At 46.4% G+C, this 22,067-nt stretch overlaps 1 protein-coding gene across 1 annotated transcript; it reads right to left on the reverse strand.

Annotated features, from left to right (window-relative positions):
• Nucleotides 1–2,791: 2,791 nt before the first annotated feature.
• LOC6602992 (adenylate cyclase type 8) lies at nucleotides 2,792–19,492 on the reverse strand. Its single transcript, XM_026993668.1, has 23 exons — nucleotides 19,269–19,492; nucleotides 11,608–12,137; nucleotides 11,109–11,405; nucleotides 10,701–11,008; nucleotides 10,494–10,641; nucleotides 10,141–10,322; nucleotides 9,805–10,006; nucleotides 9,389–9,522; nucleotides 9,214–9,303; nucleotides 8,936–9,097; nucleotides 8,035–8,171; nucleotides 6,886–7,026; nucleotides 6,209–6,779; nucleotides 6,042–6,137; nucleotides 5,839–5,978; nucleotides 5,513–5,667; nucleotides 4,654–5,459; nucleotides 4,489–4,584; nucleotides 4,243–4,423; nucleotides 3,735–4,138; nucleotides 3,438–3,666; nucleotides 3,226–3,371; nucleotides 2,792–3,158 (listed from the first exon to the last, which is right to left on the reverse strand). The coding sequence occupies exons 1-23, from the start codon at nucleotides 19,310–19,312 to the stop codon at nucleotides 3,045–3,047; spliced, it is 5,313 nt and encodes a 1,770-aa protein (XP_026849469.1). The 5' UTR covers nucleotides 19,313–19,492; the 3' UTR covers nucleotides 2,792–3,044.
• Nucleotides 19,493–22,067: the final 2,575 nt, after the last annotated feature.

Here is a 22,067-nt window from a genome sequence, read left to right on the forward strand (position 1 = left end):
AATATTATCGAGATTCATCTTTTATGTGAAGAGTATTTTAAATCATATTGGTCAACAAGGGGTTAATGTGCCTTTTCTACGATTGGAAATCATACTCCTCCTTTTTTATAATATGGTTAATACTGCTAGCTAGCTCTCAGCCCTGAAGACATATTTTTATCCAATCGATAGATCAATTTTCTACAAGATATGCTATTCTGAGAGACTCCTTTTAATTTGATTGTGTCTAAAATAAGGTTTCAGCTAAAATGGTCAAGCATAAAATCCTCGAAGAGAACAAATCTTAACAAGCAGCAATCGATACCATCGACTGGATAGAATAGCGCGTATAAATTATTTGCCCTATGCTTTAATAAACCTTTAAAAAGGAAATTCCTATTCTGTTTTCCAAACTCCTTCTCAATAACTGGCAATTAAACCAAAATGCTTGGTACTTTTGTACCGAACTTTTGCATTAAAGCTGGGTGTTATAAAACTTTAGTTCCGATAATAGTTCACCTCTTTATCCAGGATTCTTATATCGATAGTTGGCACTTTGATTTGATATTATTAATTTGTTCATAAAGGATTTAAATAATTAATTAGGAAAGGCGCGGATACATTTTCGTTACACACTACATGTAGTCCGGCTACTTGTTGTTAAATCTTTTTTCCATTGAAACGCTGGCCGGATCTTCTTACAAGTGTCGTCGTCGAGATGGAAACGGAATTTGAATGCAAACGGCATATGCGTCTGCTCTTCCCCTGCTTATTCATGACCGTTGACCATATTTTTCGACTTTCAAATTTATGAATGAACACAGACGCACGCATACTCGTTTACTTACATAAATGCACGCACCTACATACAGACAGACAGACAGCAAACAAACACATGTTGCGCCAAGTGCCGGCGCCGGCAGCGGAAGCAGAAGTGCAGACAGGAAAAAGTTTCGGGTATATGTTGTTCAGCATGTGCGCTACTTTCGGTTCAATCTGAATGATTCTTCGTGGATTGGAATGATGCTAAATACATATACACTGTAAGCATTGACCTTTTACGAATATTAATGAAATTAAATTAAATTATAACTCACTATTTCTTTAAATTATATACATTATCTATGCTGCTAACTATTCTCCCACATACGCCCTAACGTTTCTGTTGTAGCGCATGTTAGGTGGGCGTTTTGGCTGGCAGACAGAGGAAGCGGCAAAACTACTTTAAAAATGCACCAACAAGGCAGTGAAATGTAAAATTGACTCGCATTCATTCATTCATGTATTCAATGTTTTGTTTGCTGCGTATGCTTCTTCTACTTCTTGAAAACCACACGCATCACAATAGCGAGGGAGAGAGAGAGAAAGAGAAAGAGAGAGGAAGGGAGCACATCTTATCACAACTGCCGCCAATAAGTGGAAGTGGTTTGGGTCAACATTTGTAATAGTTCTCTTTCTACCTCTCCTTCTTGATGTTGTGTGCATCACATCCCCTTTCTTCTCTATGCTGTCTATCTTCCTTACTACCACTGTGTCTGTGCGTGCATTCAAATGACAATTTGAATATGCTCATCATTTCGCTCAACGAAACGTAACCAACGCGTTGCAGCGTGGGAAGGAAGAGGGGATGAGCAGCGCCAGCGGTGACGGCGACGTCTGGCCAGGCCGCGCAGACAAGTGGAATTGGCTTTCGGCTCCAGCTGTCCACTTGCCCCGTTCCGCTCGGCTTCCACCCTCCCCTGGTCATAGGGCACACAGACGCATCTGTGATAAAAATAGTATTTTTAGGCGGTCGCATTCATTTAAATGAATTTACGGTTTCGGTTTCGGGTTTTCTATACCTTTTGGATAAGGTATTATGATTTTGAGCAGATGTTCGTAACACAAAGAAGGAAGGAAGTGGAAACACATGGAATTGTATATACATATTTCGGAGCTACCTACCATAGACTCCCTATAGTGCTTCAAAAGGATTGTACATATGTACAATGTATCTAGCTTCTACATATATCATATAGCTGCCACTGGAATCATAAATCGCGAAGCAAGTCTTTCTAAGAAAAAGATGGTTCTATATACATACATATGTACATATGTATGATGACTACATCTCACAGTCACCATGGAAATAACTTGATCTTCTGGGGACTTCACTATATGTAGCTTCACTCGCCGCCTCTCTTGTTTCTGTCCCCCTCTACATCATGACTTTCTGTTGGCCATTTGTCTGGCTTCCGTTATGGACCGGACCAAACTTTGAATGGAAAACATAGTCCCTCGAGATTTGATCGCTTTAATTTATCACATTTATTATTATTAACTTTTATTTAATTACAATATGGGTGCATACATTTTGTCTGGCTATACTATACTCCGTACTACCGTGGGCTGATCATAACTCTACAATTTAATATGTATTCAATTTTTGGGTCTCACTTATCTAAGGCCCTTTAAAACGAAGTTTACACATAAATACACATAAAATATTATAGTTCACGTGGGTTTTCCCTTATTCTATTTACATACATAAATACTCGTATAAATTTCTCGGCTAAAAGAGAGAGAAAAAAAAACTGTGAAGAGATTTGTACAACAATTTGAATATTTAATTTCTCTATGGGATTTATGGGTTTTTAAATGGTCTACTAATGCTACAAAAATTAGCCTAAGGGGTATTATGTTATATATTTTGATAGAATTGAACAGGGTTAGTAGGATCGTTGGCATTTCGGTTGGGGATCTACATTTCTTAGACACACACACAAAAAAAAAACACCATCTTAAGTTTAACGACTAGAACAGTGCTGAGATATATTGGAAGAAATACATTTATTTGATCTACGACTTCAAGGATTGTGTTTTACAAATTCTACTAAGTAGCTTCCAGTGCCAATTTCCATTAATGTACGATCGCACACACACACACGCACACACCCAAACCCATATTCCAGACATCTGCGAGCACAACTGTACTTTCCAGCATAAAAATCGTTCCAAAAATAAATTCGTCAGACAGTTTCTTCGTTTTTGAGATCGACTTAGACCCAATTAGTGCGCGTCGTTGGCTATAACGCATCGTTGTGACTCTTCGATATGGTCGTTTCAATCTGATCGATCCGTCGAAATGATGGCATATAGCTGGAACTGGCCTGGGTCACAATCGAATTGTTCGAGGAGCTCTGAAAGATATTAAATGTACTATATGTGAGAACTCTGATGAGATCTTGATAGTTCCTTTACAGCTACCTTCTTCTGGCGATAGGATCTTCCTCGAACGCGCGTGGTATTGCGCCGCACTGGGTTCACATGAGTGGACTTCTGGGAGAGACGAACCGAACTGAAAGTGCTGCCCCGATGTCCGCGACGAATCTGTGGCGATGGTGTACCCGTCGCTGAAAGATTAAAAGTTAGGAATGGATTATATATGGGGTATGTGAAGTACTTTCGATGAAACATACGTGTTCCGGCTATGGCTGTGCTCCGCTTGCTGGCCTGAAGCATGCCAAAGACCACGGCACTGAAGGAGCCATGATGCGAGGTCTGGCGCTGAAGATTCGGTGTTGGGGCTAGGGGTATGCCCGCTGGCAGGCGGACTGGGGAAATCAGTTGGCTCTCCGTGATGCCTTTGGGATGTACATAAAAGGTGGTCATCATCCCCTTGCCCTTTACATTGATTTCGCCGCGTTTCTAAAGGGAAGGAGAAAAGATACTCCTTTCAGAAATGAGCAAAAAATAAGTAAGAGTGTCGTACGTACCACACAAGTATAACCCCTAGAGCAGAGTAGTTCCGCTGTGTTGGCTGACACCTGGACACGCCAATTCTCGCCCGTGGAGTCCATGCGCGAGGCCACATTCACTGTATTCCCCCAGATATCGTAGACGGGCTTCCGGGCACCAATCACACCGCTGACCAGCGGACCACTGCAGATGCCCACGCGCAGCTGGAAGTTGTTGAAGGCATCCCCATTGATCTCCTCCAGCTTCTGTTTCATGGCAAAGGCGAACTCCACCAGGTCACACACGCTATCCTCGGAGGTTTCTCCCCGCGCACGCAGACTCTCGTGATTGAGACCGGCGGCAGCCATGTATGTGGCACCCACTGTCTTGATTTTCTCCACAGAAGCGAAGCGTGGCTCCTCCAGCAATTCATCAAAGTCGCCTACGAGAGAATGGAGAATGGGTGGGGGTGGGGGTGTTGGTGGGGGGATCCCAGATTCCATTAGACAGATGGAAGCGGGCAACGCATTTAATCAATCAACTCACAGATAATCTCGTTGAGGATGCGTATGCAGGCCTTGCCATTGTCAATGTCCTCGGAGTAAAAGTCCTGGAAGTTCGGTATGGAGGCGAACATAACCCCACATAGATTGTGCATCTTCGAATAAAGCTCGTCCGTATGCTCGTCGGACAGGTAATAGGCAGCCACATGGTCCGGCAAAATGTTCTGAAAGCCGGCAGTTAAATTAATGAGCCACAGACGGCACAGATAGCAATGGGGAGGCATGTTACCTTAATTAATGTGTCATTAAGCGCACGATTAGATTTCATGTTGGTCAGTTCACGCTCCGCTTGTTCCTTCCATATAAAGTCCAGACGTGAGGTGACCTTAGGAATGCGACCGCGAATGAGAGGTGTAAGCATTGGAAACAGTGGGAATCCTCAGCTGATGCTTACCTCCACCAATCGAGCATGGTAGCAGACCATTATGAGGAACGAGATGAGCAGTATCAGCATCTGTACGCCCAGCGGCATGCCTAGCTTGGACAGATCCCCCAGATTGAAGACGTCCCCCGTGCTGAACTTAAGCACAATCAGGGTGGTGTAGAAACCAACCATTCCCAGTGCCATCAGCGCCTTCACCAGATAATAGAGCTTCAGAGCAGTCGCCAGCGACACGAGACAGAGGACCCAGGTGAATACCAGATACTCGGGGTGTGCACACTCCCCCTCGATGTCGTTGGATCTGGGAATACCATAGAGATCCACGTAGCTGAAGTTGTTGAGCGATACACTGTGTCCGTTGCTGGTCAGTGTGTAGGGGCGATGCGACTGTTCGAATTGTTCCAGCGGCGGTGTGAGGTTCAGGGCATTGGCTAGGGTGCTCCGCATCAGCTCTTCTGTGGGGGCATTCGTGATGTTCTCATTCATTAGAGCATCCACAAGGGAGGCTGCCGAGGTGGCCGCTCCGCCACTGCTGGCTGCTGGTGTACTGATGGTGATGTTGTGATGAATGGTCGCCGATAGATACACATTCAGCTTGTACTCCTTCTCCGCCACTGAGGCATTCGAGGAGTAGAGAGCTCGCCGCAGCAGTCGCGAGTGCTCATCTGCAGTGCCAATGTATGTGGAAGAGGGACACAGGACTAGCCCAATGGCACTGAGCATACACATGGAGATGATTACCCCACAGATGAACAACGTGCGACGCTGCCGCTGATGCACCAGTTTGGCAGAGTTTGCCTTCAGGCAACGTGGGAGACCTGCAAATGGTGAGTCATAGATGATTTAGTAGGGAAAATGGGGTATATCTCACCTGGAAACTCTTCGGCCATGACTAGGACGCAGCAGAAGGTGAGGATCACTGTGCCCACCGACAGGCAAATAATAAGACGGATGCATCGCGGAATGATGATGACCTGGCACAGTACCATAAATATCCAAATGACAAACACACAGAGCATGTTGGAGCTAGACAGGAGGACAGAATTACAGGAGCAAAAGCAAAAGCAAGGGCAAAAAGCAAAAATCAATTAGCAACAGTTCATTAATTAAGTGAGCCCTGCAAGGGGGGGGGGGGGGGGCCTATTGTTTGCTTTCCATTAGCCTGGAACACCCGTATCCGTGTATACCCATACGCACCGGAACATATCCTCGCGCAGCTGGCAGAACTTCTGCTCCTGGCATTTGTCCTTGAACTTCAATGTCCAGGGATTCAAGTACTCCCTACGGATTTCCTTATTCGAATTGATTTGTATATTCTGCTCTATGAACTCGTCGATCTATAAGCAGGGATTGAGAGGGTAACCAAAGATATAAGGGCTTTTGGTGGGGATATCACGCACCTCCTCATCCAGTACTGTGACGGATACACGATGCTCCTGCTTGGCATCCACGAGTATGGAATCGGCACGGTTGAGGCCCTCTTCGGGACTGTTTAACTGTGGAAAGGAAGGGATATGGTAAAAGATTTAATTCCCATAGAGATGCCGGGAGATGAGAAGCTACTCACATTCTTGAACGGAATCTCGGGTATCCAATCCGTGGTGGACTCGTCCTCGATAATCAGCCCTTTGCCCTCGATTGCTTCCGCCAGATTCTGGATACTGGCTCCATTCCTGGGCCGCAGCTCCAGCGGTGCGGACATCATCGCCGTGGGGGAGGATACCGTGGACATTCCAGACGGTGGCCCGGTGTTGGCTCCCGTGCCGGCTCCTGCACCGCCATTCCTTAGACGGCGACTGTCCATGGCCACGCCCTCAACCACGTTGGGAAGCGAGTTCAGGGATATGTTCTTCTTCTGCTGCTGCTGCAGGAGCTGCGAGGGCTGCTGGGCGGGCACCGCAATGGTGGCCGCATACTCCAGGCTGCGTCCATCGATGCTCGCCCCATCACCGCCCATCGTTGCGGTGCCCCCCCCAATGCTGCCACTGCCGCTGGCTGATATGGACTTGGGCAAGGCGGGTGTCGGAATGGGCGTGGGCGTCGGGGTGGAGGAGCAGGCACATGCTCCCGATGTGGAGGCAGCAGCCACACTCCCCGCCAGGTGGGCGCTGCTGCGCGTGCCAAAGCGACGCTTGGGACTGTGTGAAGGAGTGGAAGGAGCGGAAAGAAGGAAGGAAGGAAGAGTGTTAATGCGTTAAGGGTTAACAATTGTCGGGCAGGGGAGGGGGGTCTGGTCGAACTTACCGCAGAGGTTCTGTGCGCTTGATGAGAAAGGTCTTGACGTTCAGCATTTTCAGATGATTGTCCCGACTGCCGCCATTGCCCGGCTCCACCTCGTAAGAGTCATTGAGGCACTTGAGCGTCGCCTCCGAGATGTGAACGCGCCTGAAGAGTAGAGCAGAGGAGGAGAGGAGAGGAGCGATTTCCAAATGTAGTTTGGCCAAAATTAAATTCAAATATTTGCATACGCTTTCTATGAATGTGCGTGGTGATTTCCCCCTCCCTTCCATCCCCAATTTTCTTTCTATAAAATTGTTCCTTTGTGTTTTCTGTGTGGGCGTGTGCCTCCTCCAATGGACTGTGTGTGTGTGCCCCTCATAATTGGGTCTGGTCTTAGGACTGGTTTAGGTTTGGTTTGCTTTGGTTCTTTAGTTCTGCTCCTGCTTCAGCTTCTGCTTCTGCTTCTGGTTACTGGTTACTGGTTACTGCGGCCCAGCCTATAATTACATCAAAGCATTTTGCATTAAATTGAGCTTTTCTTTTCGGAGGCTTTTCATTTTCTGTGTTTTTGGCTTGCGGTTGCTCGAATTTCCCTCTGGTTACTGCTCTGGCTCTGGGTCTCTGGTTTTCCTGTGTGTTTCCATTCTATTATTTGGTTTCTTGTGTCTAAACACGCCATGCTTGCAAAATTGCCTACCAATTGTTCAGAGGAGCCCAGAGAGAAGCCCAGTGAGAGAGGACCCGCAAATTGGCCAATTAAAACTGCAGCCAGCCTAAGATTTGGCCAAGAGAGTAAGTTTTTCAGCTTGGGGTGTAGTTTTGTTGGATGAAAATCGTTTGGCTTAGCTTGAGGGAGCCAACAGCAATCCCCGAATCAATAAGTTCAAGTTGGGGAAGTTTGGTAACAATAATTTTGATAAAGAAACTGCACTGGGTCCCATGCTAATGAATTCCCTTTATGAAGGACGTGTATGTATGTATGTATATGTACATATCCATGCCTATTAGACAGATGATATGTGTTTCCATTCCCTCCACTCCCAATTTCGATGGCAGCTCACGCAGATGCTTGGCTTACGGTCGCCGCCTCCGTTCACGTTGCTGTTGCCACCCACGGCAGAATGGCAGAATGGCAGAACGGCAGAACGGCAGGACGTGACTGGTTGTACTTACCCGGGTATGCCGCCGGATTCCATGTGATTTGCAATGATAACATCATTAGACCAGACGTCAAAATGCCATTTCTTGTTGCCGAGGACGCCGCACATAACCGAACCGCTGTGGATGCCGATGCGCATGTTTAGGTCCACCTGCAATTGCAAATCAGACGTTGGGTGTTCTTAAAATATGCAAGACCACACCAGACAGTGGGCCATGCACTTTATTCTCTTCTGTCAGTCAGTCGTTCAGTTTGTCAATCATTTAGTCAGTTGGTCAGTCAAACGGAGGAATGGCGCAGCAATTAAGTCGGGCCGACCAATTATGCGACTGCAGGCTGCATAGTAAATTCCCGAGAAGCGTACTACGAATGTAGAGTACATACATATGTATGTATGTATGTGTATGGTGTATGGCATATGCGGGGGGATTCCCCAACGTTTTCTGTGGCCAACCAAGGCCAACAAAAATCAATTAAATTCCTCTGTGTGGCACTTTGTCGTATGAAATTTTAACTCTCGTTGTCGCATTTTGGCCGCCAGTTTTGCCATTCCGTTGCCTTTTGCTCTGTTGAGATTTGCATACAAATGAATTGTCAACACGTTCAGAGCTCGCTCTGCTGTTACTCGTGCTGCTCCTCTGCTGGCCAGGGTCGAAGACAGGGCACAGGATTGTGCAACAAAAATACAAATAAACACCAACGCTGCAACCCTCCGAAAGCAAAAAAAAATTGCTGAAAAAACTGACGAAAAATGTGTATTCAATTTGTCAAAAAAACGTGCTTAAAAGATATCTGTTGACATTTTCAAACAGTTCCTCGTTTCCTTCCCCAAGAAAATGTAAATAAATGGCTTAAAGACCGCCCATGGACACTCCATTGGGTTTTCTGGGTCGGTCCTTTCTGGGCCACACTTACGTGAGTGTGCAAGCGCACATCCTTAATGGCCTTTATCATGTGCAGACCAGTTTCCACACTGCACACAGCGTGATCCGGTCGCGTCTTCCAGTTGTCGCTCTCGAACTGCGACACGCAGTAGTAACAATCGCCCAGAAGCTTCACACGCAGGCAGTGATTGTCCTGGGGAGTTAGGAAATTGTTCAATAAAGCAGTCATTGAATGCAGGACATGCAGGACATGCAGACAGCACACAGCACACAGCCCCCCCCCCACACCAAACGGCGACCAGAACATACCTCCGCTATACGATCGAATCTGGCAAAAAGGTCGTTTAATATCTTCACCAACTGCTGGGCCGATGTCTTGCTGGCCAATTCGGTGAAACCCTGTTTTTTTTTCGCACAAAACAAATGCAAATGCAAATTTTGGTAATAAACTTTTGAGTTGACTCCTTGCATGGCGTTTACTTACCTTGATGTCGGCAAAGAGTATGCTCACATTATCCATGGGATAGACATACAATTTGTTGAACTGCGTCTCCACCGTGGGATCCGTGCCCTTGTACATTTCGCTGCGTATTTGGTTGTTCACGATGTTCGGCAGGACTTCAAAAGAGGATAGGGATTAATGGGTTTTGAAAACAGGGCCAAAACGTATCATAAACTCAACGGCCCAAACACTCAAAAAGCCCTCTACAGTCCCTAGAGTTGTTACCCAACCCAATAGCGTAGGCTTTGATATCTATACTGGGCTGTGCTTTATACATATGTATGTATATGTAGGTATGGTTCTTAAGAGGTCGCTAAATATAACTGACCGACAAAATGGAATGTTAAGCGTGTGTTTTGTGTTTTGAGCCTCCGAATGATTTAAGATTCAATACTCACTTGAGTCCAAGAGCTTCTGGGTGCGCTGCAACTCCTTCTCGGACTCCTTCTTGTGCTCCATTGCCTTGTGAGTCTCGATGAAGGCCAAACGCTGTCCGCGATCCGTCAGATACTTGGTGTACATCCCGGCCACATTGATGGCCGTATACAGAATGAAATTGGCAAAGATCTGAAACAGAACGCAGTCCGCATTGATGCTGGCCTGCGGAAACACACGCACCCACACACACACACACACACACACACACACACACACACGAAAATATACAAAAATAGAGAGGACATGAGACTAGGAGGCCCGCAAAACCGTTTTCGGTTGACATTTTTCGCATTTACCTCGCCGTGCTGCAGCTTGATGATGGTGATTACGGCCAGATGGCAGCTGGCCGTGATGGTGCCGCCCACCACGCACCATTTCAGGGGCAACGGCAGCATGGCATACGGCACAAAGATGACGAACAGAATGTACCAGACCAGGTACTCGCGATCGGCAAAGCCCACGCCCTGGCCAACGAATCCTGGAAAAGCGGCGACAGAAAAGGTAGATGGTAGATGGTTGTAAAACATAACATTTATGACTCCCGCCGTTTGAGGCCCGAAAAAGGATTAGGCGATTAGGATTTTGACGGCCTGTGCAGGTGACGCATGATTTACGAGCCCCTCAGCGGAGGGATGACCGGCCCACTCACCCTGGATGTTGAAGAGCACCCACGTGCAGACCGCGGCCCAGTGCAAATAATTGTTGGCAAAACAGCGCCAGTATCCCAAAAAACAGATGGCCATATTGGCAATTCCACAGCAGATGGACCACGTGATGGCCGTGGCCATTGATTCGTACTGCAAGGGATTTTAATGAAAAGAAAAGGCAGTTCGGCCAAAGGTTTGTTTAAGCGTACCGTTCCATCGTCGTTCTCTAGGGGCCCCTGCTGCCGGCGGCGCAGCATCCAGACGAGGGCCAGCACTATCTTCAGCACAAAGTCCACCACATTCACGATGATCAGCGACTTCTGGCGCTGGCGATGGGTGTACGTCAGATAGCTGCGCTCCAGGGAGCTCTGCTTGAAGGAGTTAGTAAGCGAAGGACAGAGTATGCCCTTGACCACGTTGCCGCTCTTGAAGGCCGAATAGGTCTCGTTGTTCAGCGGCCGTTGGGGTCCACCACCAGCAATGCTGGAGATGGAGGCTCCCGATTCCAGTTCGTGATCTGCAAGAGGAATCGTTTTACATTCCCTTCAAGAGTTGTCAAGAGTCTTGACAGAGTCCGAACTTCAATACAGTTGCCACCCATCCGATTCGCTGCTTACCAAAATTGCTGTTGCCAAAGATGCTGCAGCTTTCGGTGCGCCGCTTGGGGCCATATGCTCGCTTCGCCTCCACAATCCGTACCGATTGGACCCGGAGTGGGGTCTGCTTGACCATTCCCATGCCCATGGCCCCCTTAAGACCGCCGCCTCCGGCGAGCATGGCCTGCTGCTTCTTGCGCAAATTGGACAAAATTGATGTGGTCGAGGCACGCAGCGAGGGGGGCAGGTCGCCATTGTCATCCGTCTGGGCCCCGTCGCCGGGCAGTCGTGGGATTTTCGACATGTCCGGTGGTGCCACCGATGCCATGGCTGTAGCTAGAGTGGCTATCGTTGTCGTCGTGGGCGTTGCTGTTGCTGTTGTGGTGCTGGTGCTGGTGCTGGTGGTGGTGGCGGTGGTGGTGGTTGCATCCTGCTGTTTTTGTTTTAGTTTCGTATTTAATTAGTGGTAAGTGCGTAGGCACATATTGACTTACCTCCAAGGAGGATGTTTCTGCTGCTGTTGCTGTTGCTGCTGCTGCTGCTGCTGCTGCTGCTGCTGCTGCTCCTATGACAGTGGCTGCCACTTGTGCCATTGTGGTGGTCGGGGAAGTGGCTGTGGCTTTAATCTGCTCATCATCTGTGGTTTGCGCTGCGGGATTACTTAGACCCAGACCATCGCAATCGCCATCGCCATCGCCATCGCCATGGCCGTCGTCGTCATCGTCATCGCCCTCCAGTTTTAGGTCGTCAATTTGTGCCAAGGCAATGGCGCCCCTGTTGGCGGCTCGTCGCAGCACCACCTTGTCCTCCTGCTCCTCTGGATCGGATGGCGCCTTCTTCTCCATCTCCTCCTTGGCGCCGACCGCCTCTTTCTTGTCCCCATCGGCGGCGCGTTTCGTGAGCTCTGGCGGGGCGGAATGTGTCAGAGTTTTGCTCTGTCGGCGCTGTTGAAGGGCGCACAAAGGTGTGGCGCTCAGTTGTCGCAGATGCACTTCATCCGACACCAGCTTGTCGTCGTCCATGTTCGGCTGCTGCTCCTCCTCCGCGCTTCTGCAAGTATATGGGACGGAGCTGTGCCTTAAATTTAAATTTTCTCTTTGAAGTTCTGTGTCTGCATTCTAATGAAGAAAAACAGTCCCCTTCCCCCTGCCTTCGACATGGGAAATTGTGTGGATTGTAAATTAATTTGCTAAGGTTTGAGGAATGTCTAAGGTCTTGGGCGAATTCCGCCACAAACCCTTAAACGTTTCTTTGATTTAATGATAAAAGTGGGAGCATTCAAATGTTTCGGGCTGTGTGCGTCTTTGACACTCTACAACTCTCTTTAATGGCATCATCCAATAAATCTTTGAGTGTTTCTTTTATTTTAAAGGTTTTCTAAAGAACAATCTTTACGAAAGTTAGAAATGACATTCAAATGCATTTGTCTTTGAATACAATCTTTTTTGTATACATTTCCAAAGAGAAAGAGAATTCAATATTCTCTGTTCAATATTCTTTCACACTCTCAGGAGCTGTTGAATAATTTCTTGTTTATTTGTCTGTTGATTTAGCTCTCGTTTCCTCTCTCCCGGTGCGGACACGCGCGTCCTGTCACACCGGATATGGTACGTATGCTTTATGGCAGATTATTTGAACCTTAATTCTCGATGCCGCAGCGGAAATACACAAAATGGCGGTACGGGCTCAGACGACAGCCACGCACTTACGCGAAAATGGCGCGCGTTGATGTCGTTGTCATTATTCAAATTAGCATTTAGCCACTCACACACACGGCTGCACACACACACACACGCACGTGCTGGCAGGAACACTCGCACGCATTGCTACATATGTCAGAATATAGCATACTTCTCAGGGCAGGCAGGAGAGCCTCCAAAAATGGAAAACTAAATTGAAAGTCCGACAGCAGAGACATGGCCCATAAATCGCAGTGAAACCTTAGAGATGTCGGAATATCTGTACAGATATACTCGCATATATCATTGTGAGGGCAAAACAAATACCGTTTTTGTTTTATATATGTTTTAATTCAATTTAGTATAATATTTTAGCATTTTCTAATACAATTTCACTTCATTTGCTTTCGCTTTTGCTCATTAGGCTTCCATTATGTGACAGTTATTATCAAATTGATGTTAAATCTTATCTGCTGGAAAAGAGACGTGAGTTTATTTTGGGATTGTTTTTTGGGTTTTGTGGAGGTTTGCTGCCAGACAGTGTGGATCATATTTGCTACATTTGCTATACTCGCTGTCCCAATCAATGTGTAGGATCCTATGGCACGCACTCTGCCCAACTCTGCTTTCTCTTTCTCCATCCATCTCTCTCTCTCTCTTTCGCTCTCTCTCTCTCTCTCTGGCTGTAGTTATCGGGCACCTTTATCTATTCACACTCGAACGTATTATCAGTTATTATTTCGGAATATAAAGAGCAAATGATGCATAATTCTATAAACCTTACAATGTTTTGAATAATGTTTAAATGAAGAGAGAAAATCAACATCTGAACTAGTTTTGGTGACGAAATAGTATAGTATGATGCAATTTTTATGGAGTGGAATTTCCCCAACACACGCGCCCAGCAAAACAAATCATTTTCGGAACAATTGGCAACAACAGATCGCCGATCAAGTGAACAGTCTGGTCTGTCGAGATTTTAGCACCTTTAAATGATTCAATCACCCATGCGACATTTAGCAGATGGAGACGGGATGGAGAGGGATTTATATTTACACACCTGTAAGTTGTAGTCCAATAAAACGATATCACATGCCTGAATCCGAAAAGATCACGTTCCGTTTCATTGATTAACACATTGGCGGCACATTTCCACACAGCTGGAGCTGGGACTGGATTGGATTGGATTTGGTTTGGATTGGATTGGAGTGGACAATGTACCATGGGCCTTCGGCTTAAGTTTTTCCTATGGGCAGCACTCAGCACTCAGCACTCCGGGTATACTATGGTGAGTAATAATCCCACAGATAAACAGAGAACACGACGCACACGAATCCGGTCGAATCGAGTCGAGTTTATCGCCAGCAAAACGGGCTAACGGGCTAACGGGCGATGGTGCAAGATAAACTTCTAATATAATTATCGCCTATATAAATGTGTTGATAATGGCGCAACAATATTCAAAAAAATAAAATCGATAAATCGAGCTGAGGGCCAGGGGACGGGGCATCTCCTTTCCCAACATATTTTCACTTTTCACAAGCGATTCACTCGCACAACTATGCACTTTAAAATGTTTCACTTTGCTGGGGGTTCTACGTCATCTTTTGGTATATTTATGTTGCCGTTTAGACCTACAACCAATGCACATATGTTATGTCTGCTCAACTGGTTTTATTTTCACTTCAGTGCCGCTTTTATTAAATATATTTCGCGTCTTTCCCATTGAACTGGCATTTGACAACTGAGCTAAACAAAAATTGCCATCGTCTGGATATAATATGATACTCTGGAGCTTCATTTTTGGGGGGTTCGATTCTCTCTGTTCTCTCTATGTATTTCTGCCTCTCTGGGGCGCTAAGTGAAATCAGTTTTGGTCAACATTGTTGCTGATATGGTAATTGACGAGAGTTTGGTTGGTTGACTGGCCCATGATAATGAGAGCGATAACACTGATGACTCTCCCAATGATAATCAGCAATGCAATTGATGGCTATATTTGAGCGGATTTCAATAGGAGAGGATTTTTGTGTGCTTGTTCAAAGGGTAAGGATGGGATGGGATGGGATGGGATGGGATGCGACAAAGATAATAGTTAATCTGTTTGAGCTGAATGTATTTAAGTCGGCCCTGTATGAGAATTTTCGCATTGAACGCAGAGAATTTCTTGAAGGACTGCAAAAGTTGCAGCAGGATGGGAGAAAGTGATACATCCATTTATTTACAGGCTGATCATAGATATACAGATATAGATATACATACGTATGTATATCCTTCACACAATATCCCTTCGCGGGGCACTGGGGGCCCCACACTGATCCGATCCATCTCTTGTTTTACCAAATTTCCTGTCAAGACTTGCCCTGAGATATGAAATGTCAAAGGCATGTCTGCACTGCTGGCTTTTATTTATATAGACATCCGTTGGGGCTTAGTTCCAAGTCGCCAATCAGGCCCGGCCCCCACTTTAGAGCACCAGGGGGACAGGAGCCGGAGGCGGCAGAGTGAGCCCTTTTTATGAGCTTTTGTTGGCTTGTTGAATTTATGGCCATAAGAAACTTGTTAAAGCACATTATTGGGTGTGTAACAAGTGTGTGGCTGTATGCGTGTGTATCCGTATCCGTATCCGTTTCTGTGGCTGCGACTGCATGTATGTGTATGTGAGTATACGTATCTGTGTCTGTGTCTGTGTCTGTGTCTGTGCCTGTGCCTGTGTCTTTGTTTGGTTTGTGTGTTCTCCGACTTTCGAACCCTGCGCCCGAGTCGGAGACATGAGGGAGGGAGGCAACCAGCTGCTTAGCTAAGTAGATTAAAGTCATATTTACACGTACACGTCTCTCCCGTCCCCTCCGTCTCGGCGTGTGGTTGTATGTATTTGTTTTTGTGTTTGTGCTCTGCGTTAAGTGGCAGCAATTAACACTTGACATATTTATGCTTAACCCAGGGGGCCCCCAAGCGGGCGGGCGGGTCGTTTCCCATGCATTATTGTCATGCCCCCAGAAGCAAAAACATCAGCGCTATAACTAACCACTTGCCAAGGCTAACGCCATCGATATGGTAACCGATGTCTTTGGGCAAGCTGCTTAGTTTATGTATTAAGCGTTTAAGCCCTTCCAAGTGGTCGTGTCCATGGGCATGGGCGTGGGCATGGGCGTGGCTGTCAGCACAGCTGGCACGATGCGTCGGGCATAAAGGTTGCCAAGGCATGGCTGCTTCTTGGGTGTGTGTGTGTGAAGTAAATATTTAAAGATAATTAGTAGAAGATTGACGGAAGATGATTGCCAAGGATATGGCTTTGCTACTACACAATTTCTTGATTGGTTGGGGCCATACAAATTAACCCAAAACTATTCCCAAAGGTTGTCCCATAAATTCCATTAAAATAAACAATGATTATGGGATCATTGATAATTAATTGGCGGCACGAGGCCAGGAAGGAGTGCCATCAAAACGATAGCAGCAGGTGTCCGCTTAACCTTAAAAGGAGTCCAACAACAAAAGCCCAGTCAATGACAGTGCACTACTTACTGGATATAACCATGAGGATATGATAGCTCTGGTTATGGTCATGTCTATGGCTACTTAATTTCGCTAAGAGTTCGAGCACATAAAATACTCCTCAAGGAGTCCTGTCTCCGCCGCAGGACCCTCTTAATATCACCCAACTTTTGTCTGTGTGCGAGTGTGCCGTGTCTGTTGGATTTGGGTTAATGTTGTACACTGGTCAACATGGGTGTGCAATTGACAGAGACGGACCCAGAGACAGACGAAGAGAAAGAGAAAGACCGCGCAACAAAGCAGAAAATATAATATAAAAAAAAACTAAATTACTGAGCGGCTCAGCACGGCTCTGCGGAGTAAAAAATCCATCAAAAAAAAAGGTAAAGTGCCGAGAATGGTGTCTCGTAGCGTACCATTATGAGCGTAGTATGTAAAGGATCAATCAGAATGGAATGGAATAAGACTTTCGACTCTTAAAAATAACATTACTTTCATAATTTTCTTTTGCTCCAGCTCGTGCTCGGCCTTGTCACGGATTATTATGCACGAAATTCGCTTACGCTGGACTCTCGTCTTTGATGTCCTTTTCTCGCTCTCTTGCTGCTGGGCGCAAAAAGGACTTGCGGCTCCAATCAAAGCGTTTTATTTGACGGCTGCTTCTGATTTGGGTAAACACATCACATGACGGGGGTTTCGTCGGTAGGGGTAGGACGAGCAATCAGAGTCTCTGTGGCAAAGACGAGTCCCAAAAGGCGAAAAGGCAATAAGCCGTATAAGTGGCCACTTTTTAAAGCAGCAATCAAGTTACCAAGTATTTGCCAGGCAGCCGGTCAGCCGGTCAGCCGGCCAGCCGGCCAGCCGGCATCCGTCCAGCCACCATCGTATTTGAATGCCATTAAAATTGACAAATTGTTCGCCCGGACTCAGGACTCGAACCACAAATCCTCCTCCTGATATTGTATTCCCAGAACACTTCACATTTACCAGGGAAATCTTAAGAGGAAGTGACATTGGGCATGGGGCTGGGGATGGGGATGGCAAAATGTATTCCTCATAAAAGTTCCCAGGACATGGCTATTTATGTTTACGGTGAACTAATTAGCTTCCCTGCTGCATAGACGTTCTTTCGGGGTGCAGCAAAAGTTTCTCCCATTAAAAGTCGCGCAACGTCTGTTGGCAACCACCCCACCCTCCCGCCTCCCGCCTCCCGCGTCCCCCCTCCCAACTAGCCACAGCCCTTGCCAATGCCCCTGCAATAGCTTCATTATTGATGTACCACTGACGAGGGTATTGCGGATGTGATAACAACAACAGGCGCTACGAAGGGGCTGTATTCGTGTGAATGTTATCGTAAAAGATACTTATTTAGTCGTAAGAATATATTGATGCAACTTTTCTGCAAAGTTTTCACAGAATTCAAGCCACATATGACTCAAGGTTCATATAGATGTCATAGAAATGAGAGTATCTACAAATTCGGACTCCGAGAGTAGAATTTCTCTTTTCACTTGTCATTAAAATTCACATTTTATGGCCTGGTGTTCTCCTATGCGGATGGAGATCCGCTTGGCTTTTACCTAGTTTTGTTTTCGCTTTTGTTGGGGGCTCCATCTCTCTCCCTGTCTCTGATTTTGTCGCTTGTTGTTTACTTGAAGTAAAAGATTTGCATAGAAAAAGAAATTTGCATAACATTAAACAGACATTTCAAGTCTTTGCTGACATATACAGCTGCTGGCTGCTCCTTGGAAACCCCCATTGAGATGCATAAACGGTTCGACCATGCCGGAAAGGGTGCTGCTAAAATTATATTACATTTATGGTCAGAAATTTAAGGTTTTGGGTTGTCGGAAGAGCAGGCTTTCAAAGAAATTATAGCTGTTTGATAGCCAGTCTTGAAATTCAATTGGAATGTAATTCATCTAATGACTCAATGATTCAACGTGTTTTAACATTGAAGAGTACTGGCCCCCACATAAAGCCACCACCTACCTACAAGTTGATTGTCTGTGCATTATTATGTAATTGAAAATGCATAATTCGATTAAATCACGGTCGAGCAGCACAATCCTTGGCAGCCTCCCTACACACCGAGCTCTTTTAATCGTTTTAATACTTGGTACTCGTGGAAAGCAAGGATATATTGTGTGTGCTGAAGTGTATGTAACAGGCGACTTCATACTTAAAGCAGCATCAGTGGCGTGATCATTACGGCCGGAAATCAAGAAAAGAAACGTTCTTAGCCTCTGCTTTGACTTATTCTGGGAGGTGTTTTCAAGTTAGTTCCCAAAATATTGGGTATGTCATAGTCGTCATGCCACCAATCGCACTATAACCTATTTTTTTTATTGTTGCAAAGTGAATTGGCAGAGAGCACGTGGCGTATACACAATTCCAGAGGCCACTCGCATAGCCAACTTTTAGTTGCCCTTTAAATGGCCCGCAAATATAGAGCATCTGAGTGGTTTTTCTTGCAAGTTGCTGCTGCAGCAATTCCGATGCCTTTTAAGGGATTGCGTGAGTCCTTTAAGCGGGTCCATTGGTCTCCGCGGGAATCAAATCAAGTGGCCTGGACTTGGTGTCGACTCGCAGATGGGTAGGGAAATGAAGACAGCAGCTTTGTCAGACGCGTCGTCTGTTGCCATTTATAGAGAATAATTGAAATATGAGATTGACATTGAATAGCTCCCGCCTTTGTACTGGCTGTTGTTGGTGTTTGCCGCCTCTTGTTGCCTGTTGGCTTTTCATGTGCCACAAATGGCATTGTGTTCGAATACACATTTTCCGACGGGGAGGAGTCGGAGTCCCATTCAATTGATTATTTTAAATATGCGAGTATATACAAAATACCGAAGGTCTCTTTAACATAGTATCTCCTCTATTTGGTCTGGAAGTGAATTTCATCAGAGTTTGTCCTAATCCAAAAGATTCCAGAATGCATCCGTAGAGATCCGTTCAATCCACAACATTGTGCCACACACTTAACCAAACTGTCAGCACTCACCTGAGGCAAATGCGCTCCTCTTCCTCCTCCAGTTCGACACTCATTGTGCGTCTATTCGGATGCTCGAGGTTTCACCTTTCCTCCACCTCCCTGCTGTTTGCGCTCCTCGTCAAGTGGGAGTTTTAACTGCCAGCGACAGAGGCAGCGACAGAATCCTTGAGGTTGACAGGAGGTTTTCACTCCTCCTGCTCGACGGGCTTTAAGCCGCCTTAAAGCGTTTTTAAGCTGTTGTCAATTTGCCTAATGCTGCCACAAAACGGGACAAGAGGCAGGGTCCATTGGCGACAAATGTATGTGGCATGGCGCCGACGTTCAGGGTAGCCAGTGCCAATCCAATCCGAAATCTGTAAACAGATAAGCAACAAATCGCATTAAGCATTCTCAATGAAGCTCAAGACTCTTTTCTTAAATTTCATGCAAAGAATAAAGAGTATCCCCTGCCACTGCCACTGTCACTGTCACTGCCACTGCCACAGCCACTACCACAACCGCTTGGGTAGTCTGCGCCTCCGTCTCCGTCTCCGGCTCCGTGCCAGCCATTCACATTTAACAATGGCAGTATATAATTTAATAAATAGTTGCAGTTGACAGATTTCAAGTGGATATGGCTGCGACGGCGCAAGGGCAAGGACGAGGACAAGGGGCAAGTGGGGGGCACTACACGTCAGGCAATGGCTCTATAGAGCTGTAGCATATAGTATAGTACCTATAGAGATGGTGACAATTGCGAAAGTGTGAACAAGAAGGTGGCATAAAAAACAAGCGAAAAAGAAACAAAAGCAATAGAGAGAAAAACTAGTTATGAAGCGATGCGATGGTTGGATACTCTTTCTAATTAATCTTCGTGGCAGATTGAAGCGTCGATATTCTAGATACATTGATGCTATAACTCCCATTCATATGTATTTATAGATTCCGAATTGTAGATCTTCCACTTCGAATCTGTGCTTTTTCCATAGACTTTCCATAGACCCTGCCAAATCAAAATTCAGAACTCGAATGCCCAAAATCAGAACAAACAAACTGAGCCTGGCAAAATCTGTATACATATGTATGTATGTACATATATGTAGTATATATTGTATGTGTTACTTTGCCATTTAAACTGTCGCCCGCTCTGTTTTGGGGGTGAGTGTCTGTTGTGGCTCCCTCCCACTCCCGCTCCCACTACTACTCGTCCCACAGCAACCACTAGAAATGTCAAATGTTTTTGCTCAACATGTGCGCCCCACAAAAAGAGGCACCATCAGCAGCAGCAGCAGCAGCAGCAGCAGCAGCAGCAGGAGGAGGATGGACCATTCAGAGGCTGCTTTTTATGTACTGCCCTTTGGCAATGCCATTGCCATTACGAGTGGCACCAGTAGCAGTAGCGCTACTAGCACCCACATGGCGCAACATGCAACATCAAGTCAAATTCAATCAGGGACTGCAACTTGATGATGGCCACTTGGCCATGCTGTCTGCGGTTCGCTGCCTGCCTGCCCCGCAATTGGATGAAGCGAAGGCGAACACGGGGCTGGGCTGGTTATTATTGAGCCGTAAAACACAATTTAATGCCATTTAACAGGATGCACTTAACCGTCATCGCGTACAGGGTGTCTGTTAGTCCTTTGGCGCGCTCGAGGGGCAATTTCTCGTCATAAATATGCGACAGATCCGATCCCCCTGGCACCCCGCCTGATCCCGTATGCAGGATATGTTTTATTGCCATCTTCGCATATTTATCGTGCACATGTTTTTTATGTCCCCTGCAATGATTTATACGCATCCTGTTGCGCCGTAAGGAGCGGGGGATACTTCTGAGAATTTTCCTGGAGCTTCCGCTCCTTTCATTTCATTTCGTATCGTTTCGCTATCGTTCCTCTTCGTTCCTCTTCGTTCCTTTTTTTGCGCTTGACAATGTAACCAGTTTATGCCGTTGCCAGCCAAACTTCCGCTTGGTCTAACGTGTTGCTGGGCTGCTTTGCCAGTCCCACTCCCACTCCCAATCCCAATCCCACTCCCTTTCGCAGTTTCGATTTCCAGCCATTGCTGTGGCTGTTCTTTCAACGCATTTATGGGCGGAATGGCGTTCTTAAAATTTGTTTAAAAACATATAAAAGCCCCGCAAAGGGAGACAAAACTGTCAGCGACAATAGGGCGACGCAGCAGGTGCAAGTCCAGGAATAGGATACCACTCCGCTCGGAAGGTCCTTTGTGTATCTCTTACACAGACAAAAGAGTTCATAGCACTTGGATCACGCACCGCGACTGGGCAGGGGTGCCGTACGACTCAACGTCAGGGCAAACAAATTGACTGTAAATATTCTTACGATTGTTTTTTGTGTCGCAGCAGAGTTGTACAAATTTTGCGAGCTGCGTCAAAATGTCAGGCATGTCCCCCCAGCCGATTTATGTCGCATTCAGCAAACACTTCGTTGGTGTTGGTGTCCTGTTTGCTGTTCGCCAGGGGCACACCATTTTGCCCCATCGCGCGCGGCTGAAAATAATTAAGTTTTTTGATTCATGTCGAAACCAGAGAGACAAAGGCGACTCAACTACTCATCGTGCTGCAGGAGGCGGGGGAGAGGTCGAAGAGAGAAGCAAGAGGTAAGAGGTAAGAGGAGCTGCCAAGGACATGTACACGGACATGCCAAAGGATTGCAGCTGGCAATTTGCCTCCTGCTACCTCCTGCTGCTCTGGCTAGTCTTTCTTCTTCTGCCTCTGCACCTTTTGTTGTTTGCCACATTCTCGCATTAAGCCAGCGATTTATGTTGCATGAAAGGAGCGATAAACAAACAAACGGACCACAGCATACC

Source organism: Drosophila persimilis, unplaced genomic scaffold, assembly GCF_003286085.1.
Source record: "Drosophila persimilis strain 14011-0111.01,24,50 unplaced genomic scaffold, DperRS2 tig00000868-arrow-arrow-pilon, whole genome shotgun sequence".
Classification (NCBI taxonomy): domain Eukaryota; kingdom Metazoa; phylum Arthropoda; class Insecta; order Diptera; family Drosophilidae; genus Drosophila; species Drosophila persimilis.